The following is a 21,006-nucleotide window of genomic DNA, read 5'->3' on the forward strand; positions in this document are numbered from 1 at the left end:
AGAAGTATTTGGGCAATTTTACTAGCATTTGGTGGTGATAGAATAAAGGGTAATATTCGAATTGTAGGTCATCTGCTTACACAAAACCAAAGTGGTTGGTGGATTAGTGAGCAAGTTTTCTATCTTTAAAACTAAAATAAATTAAGAATATAATTTGACTGAACGTGGTCCTGGCGTGTTCATGGATCATGCATCTCTGTAAAATATTTGCACATGATTTCAGGATTTTAATATGTATAATAGTCACTACATAGAATGTCGTCAATGCCACAATTATTCTGGGTAAAGTATCGTTTTATGATTGGTAAATTATCACCCAAATTAAAAAAAACATGCAATATAGAAAACATCATTTTCATAAAAGCAGTTTGGTGGTTGCACCCACATACACACTTTTACATATATCTTAGCTTGAAATTATGGCACATACTGAATCTCAAGTAAAATAAAATTAATGTTGTATTAAAATACTGCAAGCATTCAGTATATGTGTGCAAATAGACAAGGAATGAAAGCTCCAGCGATTTCAAATTTTTCGAACCAGCACAGTTGGAGGCGTGGTATATTCAACATTTTCAATCACCAATCACAAGCCTGGTTACTAACCAGAACACGAGGCTAACTGAATAATTAAGCTCAGAATTCGTAAATAGAGTTATTCTATTAATTACAGTAAAGTGATGGTAAGGCGTTGGCGAAATTTGAAAGAGCAAATAATATTGTCCAAATTGATATTTTTAATGATTTTTTTTCGTCTGTTTGTTCTCCAGTTTTCTCATATTCCATTTTCTATATTTATACACTATATACCAGCCAATAATTCACTATACAGGCTATAAGCGTATAGTTTATTATAGTTCCTGATCTTCCTCTGCAATAACGCGTTGTTTTGATTTGTTTTTAGCATAGTCTGTTGATGAAGCCACATACACAGGTGGAAGTAGATTGTATCATGTAACTCAATGATTTTACAAAGTGGAACAGCGATTATGTTAGCATTTGTATTTGGGTCAGGCAGTGTCACGACTGTCACGATGTTCGCCCTGGTGAGAGTTTAATAAACATATGTGGTAGTTTCGATGGTGCGATATGTGAAATTAACGTACTTTCACCGATTATTTGCGATATCGTTTGGCGTCGCACTTTTGTGTTACGCAAGGGACTACAGATCTTCTGTGTCGATAAAATCCTAATATCTAGAAACAACAACTTCACTGAATGTATAAGAAATGACTAAAATACCGTCACACTCTAAAGACCGACACAAGATGAGTCATCGACGAGGTACACAATCTGTCAGCCGAAAACGATCTTCTGGCGTTTGTTTTGTGTGACAATTTTTCGATTTGTTAGTTTCATTTTTATGACATTTGATAATAAAATAATACTATGCACTTTATGTTAATTAATGGATTTAGCTTAAAGGATTCTTCAAACCAATGTTATGAATTCATATATTTAACCAAGGACGTAAAATCAGCTTGGTAATTGTGTATATTCGAAATAACTAAATAGACAAAATGTAGCTGAACCATGTGGATAGCTTACCGACATGTAGTCCTGAAATTGGGTTTAGACTATTACGGCGCTCTAGAGTAAACTTCACTGCTTCCAATATTTGAATAGCACCAGGGTCGACGTCGCTGGTACATGACTGACCGTCAGCCGATGGCTTATGGAATGGAAACAACACTCCTATTACCGCTTCACCGCTAACAGTGCCCTTCGTTGGCTCTACGCATGATGTAAGATTCTGGGCTTCAGTGAGACACCACACTAAAGACAATACGAGTATTAAATGTGCCATGTTGGTGATCTCCGTAGTCTTTATTTCGATACCTGCCAAAAATATGTCATTTTAAAGTAAAAAAGAATTATTGTGTCTTCGACGCTGACAATGTGAAAAAGCTATACGATAAGGTAATGTCGACGTCCATACAAAGCAATAATCTGATTTTTAAAAAGGCAAAAAATATTAAAAAAAATAACCATAGCCTAGGTGCAGTGTCATAAACATCTACAGAGAAATTTACAAATCCACACATGAAAGTGAAAAACAAATGTTCAGCGTCGTGAAAAAAATGAGAGAATGTAAAAATATATGTTGCACTGCAGTTCCAACCAGTGTTCCTAATGGCCAACCCCTAGAAGTGTACTCGTAATTATATTCTCACTAAGGTATTTCTTGCATTCGTCGAACTATCTGGAATACCTGTGTCATATGTATGTATTATGTATGTAATGGGGTGGTGGCTTTCACGCCACGACGGCATGACGCAGTAAACCTAGTCCACAAATAATGTCGGGAACACAAATACTTATACACGAAGTACCCTTTGTTTGGTAATATTCATTCCAGGTAAACTCGAGAATCGACCCGTGGGTCGAATTTACTTGTTGGTTGCATTTATCTATGGGGCTAATCGAATTGTGGCGAATGTGACTTGAAGTCCAGCGTTGTTTGTGGGACACTCATGGATGACTAAATGTTATGGTCAATCTGGTATGCACGCGGTATATGGTAGCTATCGCGGGACTGGAAACACATTTAAAGTTCATTAAATATCTTACCTTTCTAGTGCACTACAATTACAACCAATATTCACAATTTTTTGTCGATTATCACCAAGCGACAAAACCTTCCGTCCGATATCTAATGTGAAGCTTATCAAACCGACACTTACGAAAGACCCGAATTGTGACGTAGCTACTAATAACCGCATCTACAGGTACTGCCTCGGCACGCTTGCTCGACAAGTCGAGGTGTCGTTAATGAATTATATGTGTCTTTGATTGAAATCGTGTCGTGTCGTGATGCATGGATATGACGCGGTCACTCCGCCATGTTGGATGGCCAAACTATGTGATTATCCTTATTCTATTACTATCGGTTTTACATATGAATCGCTCAGCCCCGGTTTAGTACCCGTACCATGCCTTCTATTATTTTGTGACCTATAACGAACTCCACTGTATTGTTTATTTTTAAGTGTTAGGCAACCAATTGTAACAGAGAATACACCGTTCGTGTCTCAATGGCAATTCCCTGGGACGCTGGTAAAACTTTCAATTTTTGACCAGGCGTGTTACACGATTAAAAAATATATATTGACTTCCTCCAGGAAAGTCTATGACAGCATTTGACGGAAAGGGATATGGTATGCACTATGGAAGAATGGAAATTTGTGGCGTTCCATAAAACTTTTTTATGTCCGTTCTGGTGTAGCTGGTCACCGTGATCGTCACCGACACCAGCACACGTTTGTACACTGTCGCTGAACAAAATAGAATTTGACGTCGGAATTATCTCGTTATTTAGCAGGTTACTAGGCACGTCACTACACTGTTGTATTTCATCGATCGTCTGAGTAAAACTTTCAAAATTAAAATAAAAGAGAACATATTCTGACATTCTAAACATTAGACTATAGTGATCAATATAAAATAATTAAAAAAACGACACATCACAGTTACTAAATAAATGACAGCCGCGTGGAAATAAATTGACTTTTTGTTGAAATAGGTGAACGCGTCGGGTCACGACGAGGGCAAGTGCGTTAAAAGCGGCGTTTAATTGGATAACAAAAATACTGGTAATCGAGATCGACACACATACAGATAAATTCAGAGTGGATTCGAGCATGGAGCTAAGCTCTATGATTCGAGTTAGAGTGATCCATTACGTGATTGTCATAATTATAACATCACATTAAAACTTCATTTGGTGGAAACACATTGACCAAGCCCGAATTCTTATTTCATAAATTATTACGCAGATCAAGCTGCAAGCATGGAGGTAAAAAAAGAACAGAGGTGTGAATTCGACATTCAACACCAATCACCAAACAATTCAGAAACTTTCAGCCTTCGAAAATGAAAACAATTAGAAGTGTGTAAGAGCTGTGTAATTTCCAGTTTGTCCGACGCTTCGTTTTCGCGTCACTGTCAAAATTATTGCTACCTTTTACCTAACAGGGACTAAACGATAAAACGATAATCACGATCGCAAAAAAAGTCAACTCATTTGAAACACTTGCCGGACGTCTCTCTCTCTCTCTTAAAATCCGCCTCGGTGATCATGGTCTGGTCCGGAATCTATTTCTTTCAAAAGTGTTGCGCTAGGTTTACGTTAAGTGGCTTTCGTCCACTGATGTCGCACCTTCAAGTTCGGATCGATTAGAAACGTGTGAATACTTACACTATGACTATATGTTTCACTGCAACTGCCCACAACACAACAACTAAAAACTCTCTCTCAAAAAAAAAAAAAAAAAAAAAATAGACAAAAAAAAAGATATAAAAGGCCGACCGTAAAATGTATATCGTTTAAAACTATACTGAATGACCAGTGTTATTACGGCTCGGGGGTATGACTTCCTCTCACATGTTTGTCATTTGGTGGCGCACTTTCGGCGAGAGTCGGAAACAGTCGACCGTTTCAGGATAGGTGGGCGTGGCTACAACACGAGAAATATCACAAAATTACTTGGATACGAGTAATCATTTTCAGCAAAAAAAAATCAATAACTGCCCATTTCAGTGGGACACAGATCTAAAACGGGAAACGTGAGGGTGGGCATTGCACTTTAAAGCCTCAGACAAGGTTGTGTTTTGGCGCCAACATTTTTTCTAATTATACATTTAGTGAATCTGTTGGATGAGTTGAGAAGTATTTATTAATGGTTAATTGTTTTGCTGATGGTGTAGTGCTCATTGCACCAAACGAACAACAGTTAAAATAAATGTCACATATAACCAATACGTTTTTGTAACTATGGAAAATGACAACTACTGGATTACCATAACCTATCTAAGCATACCCAGTCTATCACGGTATCTGGATTACCCTAACCTGTCTAAGCATACCCAGTCTATCACGGTATCTGGATTACCCTAACCTGTATAAGCATACCCACTCTATCACGGCTACTGGATTACCCTAACCTGTCTAAGCATACCTACTCTATCACAGTATCTGGATTACCCTAACCTGTCTAAGCATACCCACTCTATCACGGTATCTGAATTACCCTAACATGTCTAAGCATACCTACTCTATCACGGTATCTGGATTACCCTAACCTGTCTAAGCATACCCACTCTATCGCAGTATCTGGATTACCCTAACCTGTCTAAGCATGCCCACTCTATCACGGTATCTGGATTACCCTAACCTGTCTAAGCATACGCACTCTATCGCAGTATCTGGATTACCCTAACCTGTCTAAGCATGCCCACTCTATCACGGTATATGGATTACCCTAACCTGTCTAAGCATACCCAGTCTATCACGGTATCTGGATTACGCTTCGTTTTCGCGTCACTGTCAAAATTATTGCTACCTTTTACCTAACAGGGACTAAACGATAAAACGATAATCACGATCGCAAAAAAAGTCAACTCATTTGAAACACTTGCCGGACGTCTCTCTCTCTCTCTTAAAATCCGCCTCGGTGATCATGGTCTGGTCCGGAATCTATTTCTTTCAAAAGTGTTGCGCTAGGTTTACGTTAAGTGGCTTTCGTCCACTGATGTCGCACCTTCAAGTTCGGATCGATTAGAAACGTGTGAATACTTACACTATGACTATATTATTGCTATATTATTGCTTAGATAGGTTATGGTAATCCAGTAGTTGTCATTTTCCATAGTTACAAAAACGTATTGGTTATATGTGACATTTATTTTAACTGTTGTTCGTTTGGTGCAATGAGCACTACACCATCAAAATTATTGCTACCTTTTACCTAACAGGGACTAAACGATAAAACGATAATCACGATCGCAAAAAAAGTCAACTCATTTGAAACACTTGCCGGACGTCTCTCTCTCTCTCTTAAAATCCGCCTCGGTGATCATGGTCTGGTCCGGAATCTATTTCTTTCAAAAGTGTTGCGCTAGGTTTACGTTAAGTGGCTTTCGTCCACTGATGTCGCACCTTAACCTGTCTAAGCATACCCACTCTATCACTTGTCTAAGCATACCCACTCTATCACGGTATATGGATTACCCTAACCTGTCTAAGCATACCCACTCTATCACGGTATCTGGATTACCCTAACCTGTCTAAGCATACCCAGTCTATCACGATATCTGGATTACCCTAACCTGTCTAAGCATACCCAGTCTATCACGATATCTGGATTACCCTAACCTGTCTAAGCATACCTACTCTATCACGGCATCTGGATACCCTAACCTGTCTAAGCATACCCATTCCATCGCGGTATATGGATTATCCTAACCTGTCTAAGCACACCCACTCTATCACAGTATCTGAATTACCCTAACCTGTCTAAGCATACCCACTCTATCACGTGACGGTATCTGAGAAATTTGACAAATTAGTTCCAGTCTCACTAAACCATGGTAACATGGTGTATTATTGTTTATCACTATGTAATAGTGTAGTATGACCGTCACTATATATAAACTACGCCGGTGAGCTTAGTTATTCAGATTTAGTAAAAATGCAAAGAACAGAAATGAAATTTATTCTAAAATCTTAGGGAAATAATGCTAATGAAACTGTTCTTAGCGTTTCTGGGTAGAACACAATGGAAAGTAGATTGAAAACAATGAAATACATTTCTTTTAATTAACTTGAGCGAAAGCAGGATGGGCAAAAATAATATTTTATTTATTTATTTATTTATTTATTTATTTATTTATTTATTTATTAATACCCCGACTCACAAGAACAAACAAACTGAATTATGGAAATGACATAAAGACATAGACAATATAATAACACAAGTACAATTCGACAAAAACAGTTACCATTGTTAATATCACTGTTAACAAAATTATATGTTATGTTCTGAAACACGATGAAGCAAAGTAGAGGGGGAAATATAAAAGGTAAGTCTATCTCAGTCTACTATAAGAAGTTCACACGCTTGGGTTTGAATATGAAACATGTAATGAGGAAATAACATTACTGTACTTACTGTACATACCCATGTTGTAAGGGCGTAACAAAACCCTGAAAAATTTCGTTGCAAATGTTTTGCAGATGGATGATCTAGAGGGGGGTCAAAAATATCTTACTGAATAGGGGGGAAACAACATTTGTACATCATTGACAAATTAGTCAAACAATTTGTTATCAGTGCTATAGAGTCCAGACAAATGTTTTGCACATGGATGATCTAGTGGGGGAGGGGGTCAAAACAATTTGTTATCAGTGCTATAGAGTCCAGACAAATGTTTTGCACATGGATGATCTAGTGGGGGAGGGGTCAAAACAATTTGTTATCAGTGCTATATAGTCCAGACAAATGTTTTGCACATGGATGATCTAGTGGGGGAGGGGGTCAAAACAATTTGTTATCAGTGCTATAGAGTCCAGACAAATGTTTTGCACATGGATGATGTAGTGGGGGAGGGGGTCAAAACAATTTGTTATCAGTGCTATAGAGTCCAGACAAATGTTTTGCACATGGATGATCTAGTGGGGGAGGGGGTCAAAACAATTTGTTATCAGTGCTATAGAGTCCAGACAAATGTTTTGCACATGGATGATCTAGTGGGGGAGGGGGTCAAAACAATTTGTTATCAGTGCTATAGAGTCCAGACAAATGTTTTGCACATGGATGATCTAGTGGGGGAGGGGGTCAAAACAATTTGTTATCAGTGCTATAGAGTCCAGACAAATGTTTTGCACATTGATGATCTAGTGGGGGAGGGGGTCAAAACAATTTGTTATCAGTGCTTTAGAGTCCAGACAAATGTTTTGCACATGGATGATCTAGTGGGGGAGGGGGTCAAAACAATTTGTTATCAGTGCTATAGAGTCCAGACAAATGTTTTGCACATGGATGATCTAGTGGGGGAGGGGGTCAAAACAATTTGTTATCAGTGCTATAGAGTCCAGACAAATGTTTTGCACATTGATGATCTAGTGGGGGAGGGGGTCAAAACAATTTGTTATCAGTGCTTTAGAGTCCAGACAAATGTTTTGCACATGGATGATCTAGTGGGGGAGGGGATCAAAACAATTTGTTATCAGTGCTATAGATTCCAAACAAATGTTTTGCACATGGATGATGTAGTGGGGGAGGGGTCAAAACAATTTGTTATCAGTGCTATAGAGTCCAGACAAATGTTTTGCACATTGATGATCTAGTGGGGGAGGGGGTCAAAACAATTTGTTATCAGTGCTTTAGAGTCCAGACAAATGTTTTGCACATGGATGATCTAGTGGGGGAGGGGATCAAAACAATTTGTTATCAGTGCTATAGAGTCCAGACAAATGTTTTGCACATGGATGATCTAGTGGGGGAGGGGGTCAAAACAATTTGTTATCAGTGCTATAGAGTCCAGACAAATGTTTTGCACATGGATGATCTAGTGGGGGAGGGGTCAAAACAATTTGTTATCAGTGCTATAGAGTCCAGACAAATGTTTTGCACATGGATGATCTAGTGGGGGAGGGGGTCAAAACAATTTGTTATCAGTGCTATAGAGTCCAGACAAATGTTTTGCACATGGATGATGTAGTGGGGGAGGGGGTCAAAACAATTTGTTATCAGTGCTATAGAGTCCAGACAAATGTTTTGCACATGGATGATCTAGTGGGGGAGGGGGTCAAAACAATTTGTTATCAGTGCTATAGAGTCCAGACAAATGTTTTGCACATGGATGATCTAGTGGGGGAGGGGGTCAAAACAATTTGTTATCAGTGCTATAGAGTCCAGACAAATGTTTTGCACATGGATGATCTAGTGGGGGAGGGGGTCAAAACAATTTGTTATCAGTGCTATAGAGTCCAGACAAATGTTTTGCACATTGATGATCTAGTGGGGGAGGGGGTCAAAACAATTTGTTATCAGTGCTTTAGAGTCCAGACAAATGTTTTGCACATGGATGATCTAGTGGGGGAGGGGATCAAAACAATTTGTTATCAGTGCTATAGAGTCCAGACAAATGTTTTGCACATGGATGATCTAGTGGGGGAGGGGGTCAAAACAATTTGTTATCATTGCTATAGATTCCAAACAAATGTTTTGCACATGGATGATGTAGTGGGGGAGAGGGTCAAAACAATTTGTTATCATTGCTATAGATTCCAAACAAATGTTTTGCACATGGATGATTTAGTGGGGGAGGGGGTCAAAACAATTTGTTATCAGTGCTATAGAGTCCAGACAAATGTTTTGCACATGGATGATCTAGTGGGGGAGGGGGTCAAAACAATTTGTTATCATTGCTATAGATTCCAAACAAATGTTTTGCACATGGATGATGTAGTGGGGGAGGGGTCAAAACAATTTGTTATCAGTGCTATAGAGTCCAGACAAATGTTTTGCACATTGATGATCTAGTGGGGGAGGGGGTCAAAACAATTTGTTATCAGTGCTTTAGAGTCCAGACAAATGTTTTGCACATGGATGATCTAGTGGGGGAGGGGATCAAAACAATTTGTTATCAGTGCTATAGAGTCCAGACAAATGTTTTGCACATGGATGATCTAGTGGGGGAGGGGGTCAAAACAATTTGTTATCAGTGCTTTAGAGTCCAGACAAATGTTTTAGACTAACCTAAAACAGTGTTTGTTGTTTACATTTCCCCTTTAATACCGTTATTTAATATTGAATTTGTTTTCTGTAATTCTAACATTTGATGCATTTTTCTGATTCATTTGTAATGTAATACCGCATTAAGTTTGTAATTTATGCAGGTTTTAATAATTTATTCAAATAGTGAGCACCTAGAGATTGTCGAACCCAGAGATAAGTATTACTTCTATTTATTTTTTCTATTTTTTTTTAAAAACAAAAACAAATTAGAAAATAATTTGACTTAACGTAGTCCCGGTGTGTATATGGATCATGCATATGGTTTCAGCATCGTAATATGTGCATATAGAATGTCATAAATGTCACAATTACTCTTGCAAAAGTATCGTTTTGTGATTGGTAAGTTTCAAAACACGCAATATAGGAAATACTCAACAATAATAGATCATACGATCACCAGTAGCTAATATTGCGGGTTGATATTATGAAAATAACGCAAAGATTGTCACAAAAATACACCTGGTCAGTTCTGTAATAATGACGTTTATTTCTTACAACGTTTCGCCCTAGAATTAGGGCTTCTTCAGGAAAACTGTTGTAAAACAAATAGATACAGTGTGTAAATGACTGTGATTGAAAAATGGTACAGTGAAAATAACCATGATTACAAGTATAATGTATTTACAAAAATGATAATAATACAAAGACTTACCTCTGTTGGGATGCCATGAGATGTAAATTGGCATAACCCCAATGGTTGGCTTAATTGTTTTTTTATATAATTACTATAATTATTATTTATTTTAATTATTTACTATAATTATTATCTCCCGGTGACTTTCACGAACAAAACCATTCTTGCAGCAAAATAATTGTAACGTCAAAAAATAATTAAAATAAATAATAATTATAGTAAATAATTAAAATAAATAATAATTATATAAAAAAAATTAAAAAAATTAAGCCAACCAGGATCTTATTATAATCAGATTGGCATAACCTATACAGAGGGTGGACACCTATTTATAGGTGTAATAGGTGGCGCTGTTAGATAAATGCGTCCTCACAATTTCATAAAAGCAGTTTGGTGGTTTCTGTCATGAATTAGTTTTCGCGTATTTGTTGACCGACTTGGTTAGCTAGTTACTAGTGAATGGCTGTGTTAATATCTGTCATCGTTTAGGCTCATGCGAAGTCCTGGACGGAACTTGACTCAGTGATTTGGAACTAATTACGATATAACCGTTGCCATCCGGACCGCTATTTCTGACAGTTGGGTATTCGCAGTTAGTAATATAGTAAACGATTAATCAAAAGATATGACGTGTAAAGTACTTAGTGTGATTGGCTGTATGTGTGAAGGCCACGCCTTAGAGTCTCTTAACTGCTTTGTAATTGGTTAAGGTTTTGAAAGTGAATAAAGAAGTTTTAGTTGGTCTTGTCGAGAACACTACGAGAGACGCAGTCTTGGGTCAGCCTTGCGATAGTCTTGGGGACTTTTTCCCAGGGCGTTGTGTCTTATAGAGTGCTCGACTGACCGACTAAAGACGAGAGTTGATACGTATTTCGTTGTGTGTGTCTTATAGAGTACTCGACTGACCGACTAAAGACGAGAGTTGATACGTATTTTGTTGTGTGTGTCTTATAGAGTACTCGACTGACCGACTAAAGACGAGAGTTGAAACATATTTCGTTGTGTGTGTCTTATAGAGTACTCGACTGACCGACTAAAGACGAGAGTTGATACGTATTTTGTTGTGTGTGTCTTATAGAGTACTCGACTGACCGACTAAAGACGAGAGTTGAAACATATTTCGTTGTGTGTGTCTTATAGAGTACTCGACTGACCGACTAAAGACGAGAGTTGAAACATATTTCGTTGTGTGCGTCTTATAGAGTACTCGACTGACCGACTAAAGACGAGAGTTGAAACATATTTCGTTGTGTGTGTCTTATAGAGTACTCGACTGACCGACTAAAGACGAGAGTTGAAACATATTTCGTTGTGTGCGTCTTATAGAGTACTCGACTGATCGACTAAGACGAAAGTTGAAACGTATTTCGTTGTGTGTGTCTTATAGAGTACTCGACTGACCGACTAAAGACGAGAGTTGATACGTATTTCGTTGTGTGTGTCTTATAGAGTACTCGACTGACCGACTAAAGACGAAAGTTGAAACATATTTCGTTGTGTGTGTCTTATAGAGTACTCGACTGACTGACTAAAGACGAGAGTTGATACGTATTTCGTTGTGTGTGTCTTATAGAGTGCTCGACTGACCGACTAAAGACGAGAGTTGATACGTATTTCGTTGTGTGTGTCTTATAGAGTACTCGACTGACCGACTAAAGACGAGAGTTGAAACATATTTCGTTGTGTGTGTCTTATAGAGTACTCGACTGACCGACTAAAGACGAAAGTTGAAACATATTTCGTTGTGTGTGTCTTATAGAGTACTCGACTGACTGACTAAAGACGAGAGTTGATACGTATTTCGTTGTGTGTGTCTTATAGAGTACTCGACTGACCGACTAAAGACGAGAGTTGATACGTATTTCGTTGTGTGTGTCTTATAGAGTACTCGACTGACTGACTAAAGACGAGAGTTGATACGTATTTCGTTGTGTGTGTCTTATAGAGTACTCGACTGACTGACTAAAGACGAGAGTTGATACGTATTTCGTTGTGTGTGTCTTATAGAGTACTCGACTGACCGACTAAAGACGAGAGTTGATACGTATTTCGTTGTGTGTGTCTTATAGAGTACTCGACTGACTGACTAAAGACGAGAGTTGATACGTATTTCGTTGTGTGTGTCTTATAGAGTACTCGACTGACCGACTAAAGACGAGAGTTGAAACATATTTCGTTGTGTGTGTCTTATAGAGTACTCGACTGACCGACTAAAGACGAGAGTTGATACGTATTTCGTTGTGTGTGTCTTATAGAGTGCTCGACTGACCGACTAAAGACGAGAGTTGATACGTATTTCGTTGTGTGTGTCTTATAGAGTGCTCGACTGACCGACTAAAGACGAGAGTTGAAACGTATTTCGTTGTGTGTGTCTTATAGAGTGCTCGACTGACCGACTAAAGACGAGAGTTGAAACGTATTTTGTTGTGTGTGTCTTATAGAGTACTCGACTGACCGACTAAAGACGAGAGTTGAAACGTATTTTGTTGTGTGTGTCTTATAGAGTACTCGACTGACCGACTAAAGACGAGAGTTGAAACGTATTTTGTTGTGTGTGTCTTATAGAGTACTCGACTGACCGACTAAAGACGAGAGTTGAAACGTATTTTGTTGTGTGTGTCTTATAGAGTACTCGACTGACCGACTAAAGACGAGAGTTGAAACGTATTTCGTTGTGTGTGTCTTATAGAGTACTCGACTGACCGACTAAAGACGAGAGTTGATACGTATTTCGTTGTGTGCGTCTTATAGAGTACTCGACTGACCGACTAAAGACGAGAGTTGATACGTATTTCGTTGTGTGCGTCTTATAGAGTACTCGACTGACCGACTAAAGACGAGAGTTGAAACATATTTCGTTGTGTGTGTCTTATAGAGTACTCGACTGACCGACTAAAGACGAGAGTTGATACGTATTTCGTTGTGTGCGTCTTATAGAGTACTCGACTGACCGACTAAAGACGAGAGTTGATACGTATTTCGTTGTGTGTGTCTTATAGAGTACTCGACTGACCGACTAAAGACGAGAGTTGAAACGTATTTTGTTGTGTGCGTCTTATAGAGTACTCGACTGACCGACTAAAGACGAGAGTTGATACGTATTTCGTTGTGTGTGTCTTATAGAGTACTCGACTGACCGACTAAGACGAGAGTTGAAACGTATTTTGTTGTGTGTGTCTTATAGAGTACTCGACTGACCGACTAAAGACGAGAGTTGAAACGTATTTTGTTGTGTGTGTCTTATAGAGTACTCGACTGACCGACTAAAGACGAGAGTTGAAACGTATTTTGTTGTGTGCGTCTTATAGAGTACTCGACTGACCGACTAAAGACGAGAGTTGATACGTATTTCGTTGTGTGTGTCTTATAGAGTACTCGACTGACCGACTAAGACGAGAGTTGAAACGTATTTTGTTGTGTGTGTCTTATAGAGTACTCGACTGACCGACTAAAGACGAGAGTTGAAACGTATTTTGTTGTGTGTGTCTTATAGAGTGCTCGACTGACCGACTAAAGACGAGAGTTGAAACGTATTTTGTTGTGTGTGTCTTATAGAGTACTCGACTGACCGACTAAAGACGAGAGTTGAAACGTATTTTGTTGTGTGCGTCTTATAGAGTACTCGACTGACCGACTAAAGACGAGAGTTGATACGTATTTCGTTGTGTGTGTCTTATAGAGTGCTCGACTGACCGACTAAAGACGAGAGTTGAAACGTATTTTGTTGTGTGTGTCTTATAGAGTACTCGACTGACCGACTAAAGACGAGAGTTGAAACGTATTTTGTTGTGTGTGTCTTATAGAGTACTCGACTGACCGACTAAAGACGAGAGTTGAAACGTATTTTGTTGTGTGTGTCTTATAGAGTACTCGACTGACCGACTAAAGACGAGAGTTGAAACGTATTTCGTTGTGTGTGTCTTATAGAGTACTCGACTGACTGACTAAAGACGAGAGTTGATACGTATTTCGTTGTGTGCGTCTTATAGAGTACTCGACTGACCGACTAAAGACGAGAGTTGATACGTATTTCGTTGTGTGCGTCTTATAGAGTACTCGACTGACCGACTAAAGACGAGAGTTGAAACATATTTCGTTGTGTGTGTCTTATAGAGTACTCGACTGACCGACTAAAGACGAGAGTTGATACGTATTTCGTTGTGTGCGTCTTATAGAGTACTCGACTGACCGACTAAAGACGAGAGTTGATACGTATTTCGTTGTGTGTGTCTTATAGAGTACTCGACTGACCGACTAAAGACGAGAGTTGAAACGTATTTTGTTGTGTGCGTCTTATAGAGTACTCGACTGACCGACTAAAGACGAGAGTTGATACGTATTTCGTTGTGTGTGTCTTATAGAGTACTCGACTGACCGACTAAGACGAGAGTTGAAACGTATTTTGTTGTGTGTGTCTTATAGAGTACTCGACTGACCGACTAAAGACGAGAGTTGAAACGTATTTTGTTGTGTGTGTCTTATAGAGTGCTCGACTGACCGACTAAAGACGAGAGTTGAAACGTATTTTGTTGTGTGTGTCTTATAGAGTGCTCGACTGACCGACTAAAGACGAGAGTTGATACGTATTTTGTTGTGTGTGTCTTATAGAGTACTCGACTGACCGACTAAAGACGAGAGTTGATACGTATTTCGTTGTGTGTGTCTTATAGAGTACTCGACTGACCGACTAAAGACGAGAGTTGAAACGTATTTTGTTGTGTGTGTCTTATAGAGTACTCGACTGACCGACTAAAGACGAGAGTTGAAACGTATTTCGTTGTGTGTGTCTTATAGAGTACTCGACTGACCGACTAAAGACGAGAGTTGATACGTATTTTGTTGTGTGTGTCTTATAGAGTACTCGACTGACCGACTAAAGACGAGAGTTGATACGTATTTCGTTGTGTGTGTCTTATAGAGTACTCGACTGACCGACTAAAGACGAGAGTTGAAACGTATTTTGTTGTGTGTGTCTTATAGAGTACTCGACTGACCGACTAAAGACGAGAGTTGAAACGTATTTCGTTGTGTGTGTCTTATAGAGTACTCGACTGACCGACTAAAGACGAGAGTTGAAACGTATTTCGTTGTGTGTGTCTTATAGAGTACTCGACTGACCGACTAAAGACGAGAGTTGAAACGTATTTTGTTGTGTGTGTCTTATAGAGTACTCGACTGACCGACTAAGACGAGAGTTGATACGTATTTCGTTGTGTGCGTCTTATAGAGTGCTCGACTGACCGACTAAAGACGAGAGTTGATACGTATTTCGTTGTGTGTGTCTTATAGAGTACTCGACTGACCGACTAAGACGAGAGTTGATACGTATTTTGTTGTGTGTGTCTTATAGAGTACTCGACTGACCGACTAAGACGAGAGTTGATACGTATTTCGTTGTGTGTGTCTTATAGAGTGCTCGACTGACCGACTAAAGACGAGAGTTGATACGTATTTTGTTGTGTGCGTCTTATAGAGTACTCGACTGACCGACTAAAGACGAGAGTTGAAACGTATTTTGTTGTGTGTGTCTTATAGAGTACTCGACTGACCGACTAAAGACGAGAGTTGAAACGTATTTCGTTGTGTGTGTCTTATAGAGTACTCGACTGACCGACTAAAGACGAGAGTTGAAACGTATTTCGTTGTGTGTGTCTTATAGAGTACTCGACTGACCGACTAAAGACGAGAGTTGAAACGTATTTTGTTGTGTGTGTCTTATAGAGTACTCGACTGACCGACTAAGACGAGAGTTGATACGTATTTCGTTGTGTGCGTCTTATAGAGTGCTCGACTGACCGACTAAAGACGAGAGTTGATACGTATTTCGTTGTGTGTGTCTTATAGAGTACTCGACTGACCGACTAAGACGAGAGTTGATACGTATTTTGTTGTGTGTGTCTTATAGAGTACTCGACTGACCGACTAAGACGAGAGTTGATACGTATTTCGTTGTGTGTGTCTTATAGAGTGCTCGACTGACCGACTAAAGACGAGAGTTGATACGTATTTTGTTGTGTGCGTCTTATAGAGTACTCGACTGACCGACTAAAGACGAGAGTTGAAACGTATTTTGTTGTGTGTGTCTTATAGAGTACTCGACTGACCGACTAAAGACGAGAGTTGAAACGTATTTCGTTGTGTGTGTCTTATAGAGTACTCGACTGACCGACTAAAGACGAGAGTTGAAACGTATTTCGTTGTGTGTGTCTTATAGAGTACTCGACTGACCGACTAAAGACGAGAGTTGAAACGTATTTTGTTGTGTGTGTCTTATAGAGTACTCGACTGACCGACTAAGACGAGAGTTGATACGTATTTCGTTGTGTGCGTCTTATAGAGTGCTCGACTGACCGACTAAAGACGAGAGTTGATACGTATTTCGTTGTGTGTGTCTTATAGAGTACTCGACTGACCGACTAAGACGAGAGTTGATACGTATTTTGTTGTGTGTGTCTTATAGAGTACTCGACTGACCGACTAAGACGAGAGTTGATACGTATTTCGTTGTGTGTGTCTTATAGAGTGCTCGACTGACCGACTAAAGACGAGAGTTGATACGTATTTCGTTGTGTGTGTCTTATAGAGTACTCGACTGACCGACTAAAGACGAGAGTTGATACGTATTTTGTTGTGTGTGTCTTATAGAGTACTCGACTGACCGACTAAAGACGAGAGTTGATACGTATTTTGTTGTGTGCGTCTTATAGAGTACTCGACTGACCGACTAAAGACGAGAGTTGAAACGTATTTTGTTGTGTGTGTCTTATAGAGTACTCGACTGACCGACTAAAGACGAGAGTTGATACGTATTTTGTTGTGTGCGTCTTATAGAGTACTCGACTGACCGACTAAAGACGAGAGTTGATACGTATTTTGTTGTGTGTGTCTTATAGAGTACTCGACTGACCGACTAAGACGAGAGTTGATACGTATTTCGTTGTGTGTGTCTTATAGAGTGCTCGACTGACCGACTAAATACGAGAGTTGATACGTATTTTGTTGTGTGCGTCTTATAGAGTGCTCGACTGACCGACTAAATACGAGAGTTGATACGTATTTCGTTGTGTGTGTCTTATAGAGTGCTCGACTGACCGACTAAAGACGAGAGTTGATACGTATTTCGTTGTGTGTGTCTTATAGAGTACTCGACTGACCGACTAAAGACGAGAGTTGATACGTATTTTGTTGTGTGTGTCTTATAGAGTACTCGACTGACCGACTAAGACGAGAGTTGATACGTATTTCGTTGTGTGTGTCTTATAGAGTGCTCGACTGACCGACTAAATACGAGAGTTGATACGTATTTTGTTGTGTGCGTCTTATAGAGTGCTCGACTGACCGACTAAATACGAGAGTTGATACGTATTTTGTTGTGTGCGTCTTATAGAGTGCTCGACTGACCGACTAAATACGAGAGTTGATACGTATTTCGTTGTGTGTGTCTTATAGAGTGCTCGACTGACCGACTAAAGACGAGAGTTGATACGTATTTTGTTGTGTGTGTCTTATAGAGTACTCGACTGACCGACTAAAGACGAGAGTTGATACGTATTTCGTTGTGTGTGTCTTATAGAGTACTCGACTGACCGACTAAAGACGAGAGTTGATACGTATTTCGTTGTGTGTGTCTTATAGAGTACTCGACTGACCGACTAAAGACGAGAGTTGAAACGTATTTTGTTGTGTGCGTCTTATAGAGTACTCGACTGACCGACTAAAGACGAGAGTTGATACGTATTTTGTTGTGTGCGTCTTATAGAGTACTCGACTGACCGACTAAAGACGAGAGTTGAAACGTATTTTGTTGTGTGCGTCTTATAGAGTACTCGACTGACCGACTAAGACGAGAGTTGATACGTATTTTGTTGTGTGCGTCTTATAGAGTACTCGACTGACCGACTAAAGACGAGAGTTGATACGTATTTTGTTGTGTGCGTCTTATAGAGTACTCGACTGACCGACTAAGACGAGAGTTGATACGTATTTTGTTGTGTGCGTCTTATAGAGTACTCGACTGACCGACTAAAGACGAGAGTTGATACGTATTTTGTTGTGTGCGTCTTATAGAGTACTCGACTGACCGACTAAGACGAGAGTTGATACGTATTTTGTTGTGTGCGTCTTATAGAGTGCTCGACTGACCGACTAAATACGAGAGTTGATACGTATTTTGTTGTGTGCGTCTTATAGAGTGCTCGACTGACCGACTAAATACGAGAGTTGATACGTATTTCGTTGTGTGTGTCTTATAGAGTGCTCGACTGACCGACTAAAGACGAGAGTTGATACGTATTTTGTTGTGTGTGTCTTATAGAGTACTCGACTGACCGACTAAAGACGAGAGTTGATACGTATTTCGTTGTGTGTGTCTTATAGAGTACTCGACTGACCGACTAAAGACGAGAGTTGATACGTATTTCGTTGTGTGTGTCTTATAGAGTACTCGACTGACCGACTAAAGACGAGAGTTGAAACGTATTTTGTTGTGTGCGTCTTATAGAGTACTCGACTGACCGACTAAAGACGAGAGTTGAAACGTATTTTGTTGTGTGCGTCTATTTGACTGTAAAGCTTAAGTGACGTTCCCGATCCCGCACCTCGAGGGGACGCGATATAGAGACGAGACAAGATTTCCCCCTGATACGTTGTGGAGAAGATTTCCCCCGTGATATTTCACCCACAAACACACATTTACATATATTTCAGCTTGAAATTATGACACATACATGATACAGAATTTCAACTCCTAAAATAGACAGAAAAATCACCTATAAAGTAAATATTAACATATTAGAACCCTTAGGCAGCCAATTAAAAGGGATGTACTAAAAATAGAACCCTTAGACAGCCAATTACAAGAAATTTACTGAAAATAGAACCTTTAGCCAGCCAATTACAAGAGATGTACTGAAAATAGAACCCTTAGGCAGCCAATTACAAGGGATGTACTGAAAATAGAACCCTTAGGCAGTCAATAACAAGAGATGTACTGAGAATAGAACCTTAGGAAGCCAATTTCAAGGGATGTACTGAGAATATAACCCTTAGGGGGTGTACCAAAAATAAAACCCTTAGAACCCTTGGACAGTCAATTACAAAGAATGTACTGAAAATAGAACCCTTAGACAGCCAATTACAAGAAATGTACTGAAAATAGAACCCTTAGCCCGCCAATTACAGGAGATGTAATGAAAATAGAACCCTTAGGCAGCCAATTACACGAGATGTACTGAAAATAGACCCTTAGACAGCCAATTACAAGAAATGTACTGAAAATAGAACCCTTAGCCCGCCAATTACAGGAGATGTAATGAAAATAGAACACTTAGGCAGCCAATTACAAGGGATGTACTGAAAATAGAACCCCCTAGGCAGTCAATAACAAGAGATGTACTGAGAATAGAACTTCTAGACAGCCAATTACAAGGGATGTACTGAAAATATAATCCTTAGGCAGCCAATTACAAGTGATGTACTGAAAATAGAACTTCTAGACAACCAATTACAAGGGATGTACTGAAAATAGAACCTATGGGCAGCCAACTAAAAGGAATGTATTGAAAATAGAACCCTTAGACAGCCAATTACGAGGGATGTACTAAAAATAGAACCCTTAGACAGCCAAAAACAAGGGATGTACTAAAAATAGAACCTTTGGGCAGCCAATTAAAAGGAATGTACTGAAAATAGAACCCCAAGGCAGCCAATTACGAGGGATGTACTAAAAATAGAACCCTTAGGCAGCCAATAACAAGGGATGTGGTGGAATGATACAATGAACTCGTGCACTGCACGATATTTCCCGCCCATCGACTTTTGTACGGACAGTAGTGTACAATATATATGTATCTTGCTCCAGAGGCTTGATGTTGTCATGCTCAAATTTTCATCATAATTGGCAAGAACATGGTACTTCAAAAAGAGGGACAGCATTTTTATTTGGGTCAGCCAGTCACAGGACTGACATATACAGAGCGTCTACGAAAGAAATTCCGGTCAGTAGATGTTGAGACTGCCGGTGGTTAATAGCTGACAACCTGGTTGTACCACAGTCCTATCAGGGGGAAATTCTTTTCTCTCGGGTTCTCCACACTTGTCAGGGGGGAAACTCGTCTCGTCTCTCTATCTCGTCCCCTTGAGGTGCGGGATAGGGAAAATCACTTTAACTTTTCAGTCAAATAAGACACACACAACGAAATACGTTTCAACTCTCGTCTTAGTCGGTCAATCGAGCACTCTATAAGACACAGCGCCCTGGGGAAAAGTCCCCAAGACTATCACAAGGCTGACCCAAGACTCTCTTAGACTGCGTCCAGGCTGGCCCCAAGTCTCTCCCGGACTCCCCTCTCTCTACTGCGTCTATCGTGCTGTGCTCCCCAAGACCAACTCAAACTCTCTTTATTCATTTTCAAAACTCTAACCAATTACAAAGCAGTAAAAATAGTCTAGGGCGTAACCTTCAATCATAAAGCCAATCACACTAAGTACTGAATACGTCATATCTTTTGATTAATCGTTCACTACATTAAAGTGTAACTGAATTGGGACAATTGACTTTCTTTGTGTGCAAAATTTATTTATAAACAACATTATGAAAAAAAAAACAAGTGAAAAATGTACATAAATTAAATAAACGAGCAATAATAATGTTCTGGATAAGGAAACGCTCACGTCCAATTTCTTGGCCGACTCAGAACGAGGCTTCAGCTAGAGAACCTAATTAGCATGCAAGGGTGATTTGTGACGTCACGGGGGGAACTTGTCATCGTTTCACAATGGCCGCTATACGCA

The 21,006-nt window shown here is 39.5% G+C and overlaps 1 protein-coding gene across 1 annotated transcript in view; it reads right to left on the reverse strand.

Moving 5' to 3' along the window:
• LOC100374272 (uncharacterized) overlaps positions 1-2,858 on the reverse strand; it is a 40,021-nt gene extending 37,163 nt beyond the window's left edge. Inside the window, exons 1-2 of the mRNA XM_002734970.4 lie at positions 2,572-2,858; positions 1,549-1,839 (exon numbers count right to left, since the gene is read on the reverse strand). Of these exons, the coding sequence (XP_002735016.2) occupies positions 1,549-1,807 (259 nt within the window). The 5' untranslated portion in view covers positions 1,808-1,839; positions 2,572-2,858. The remainder of the gene's footprint in view (positions 1-1,548; positions 1,840-2,571) is intronic.
• Between the last annotated feature and the right edge of the window lie 18,148 nt (positions 2,859-21,006).

Source organism: Saccoglossus kowalevskii, chromosome 19 (genome assembly GCF_978046115.1).
Source record: "Saccoglossus kowalevskii chromosome 19, keSacKowa6.1, whole genome shotgun sequence".
Taxonomy (NCBI): domain Eukaryota; kingdom Metazoa; phylum Hemichordata; class Enteropneusta; family Harrimaniidae; genus Saccoglossus; species Saccoglossus kowalevskii.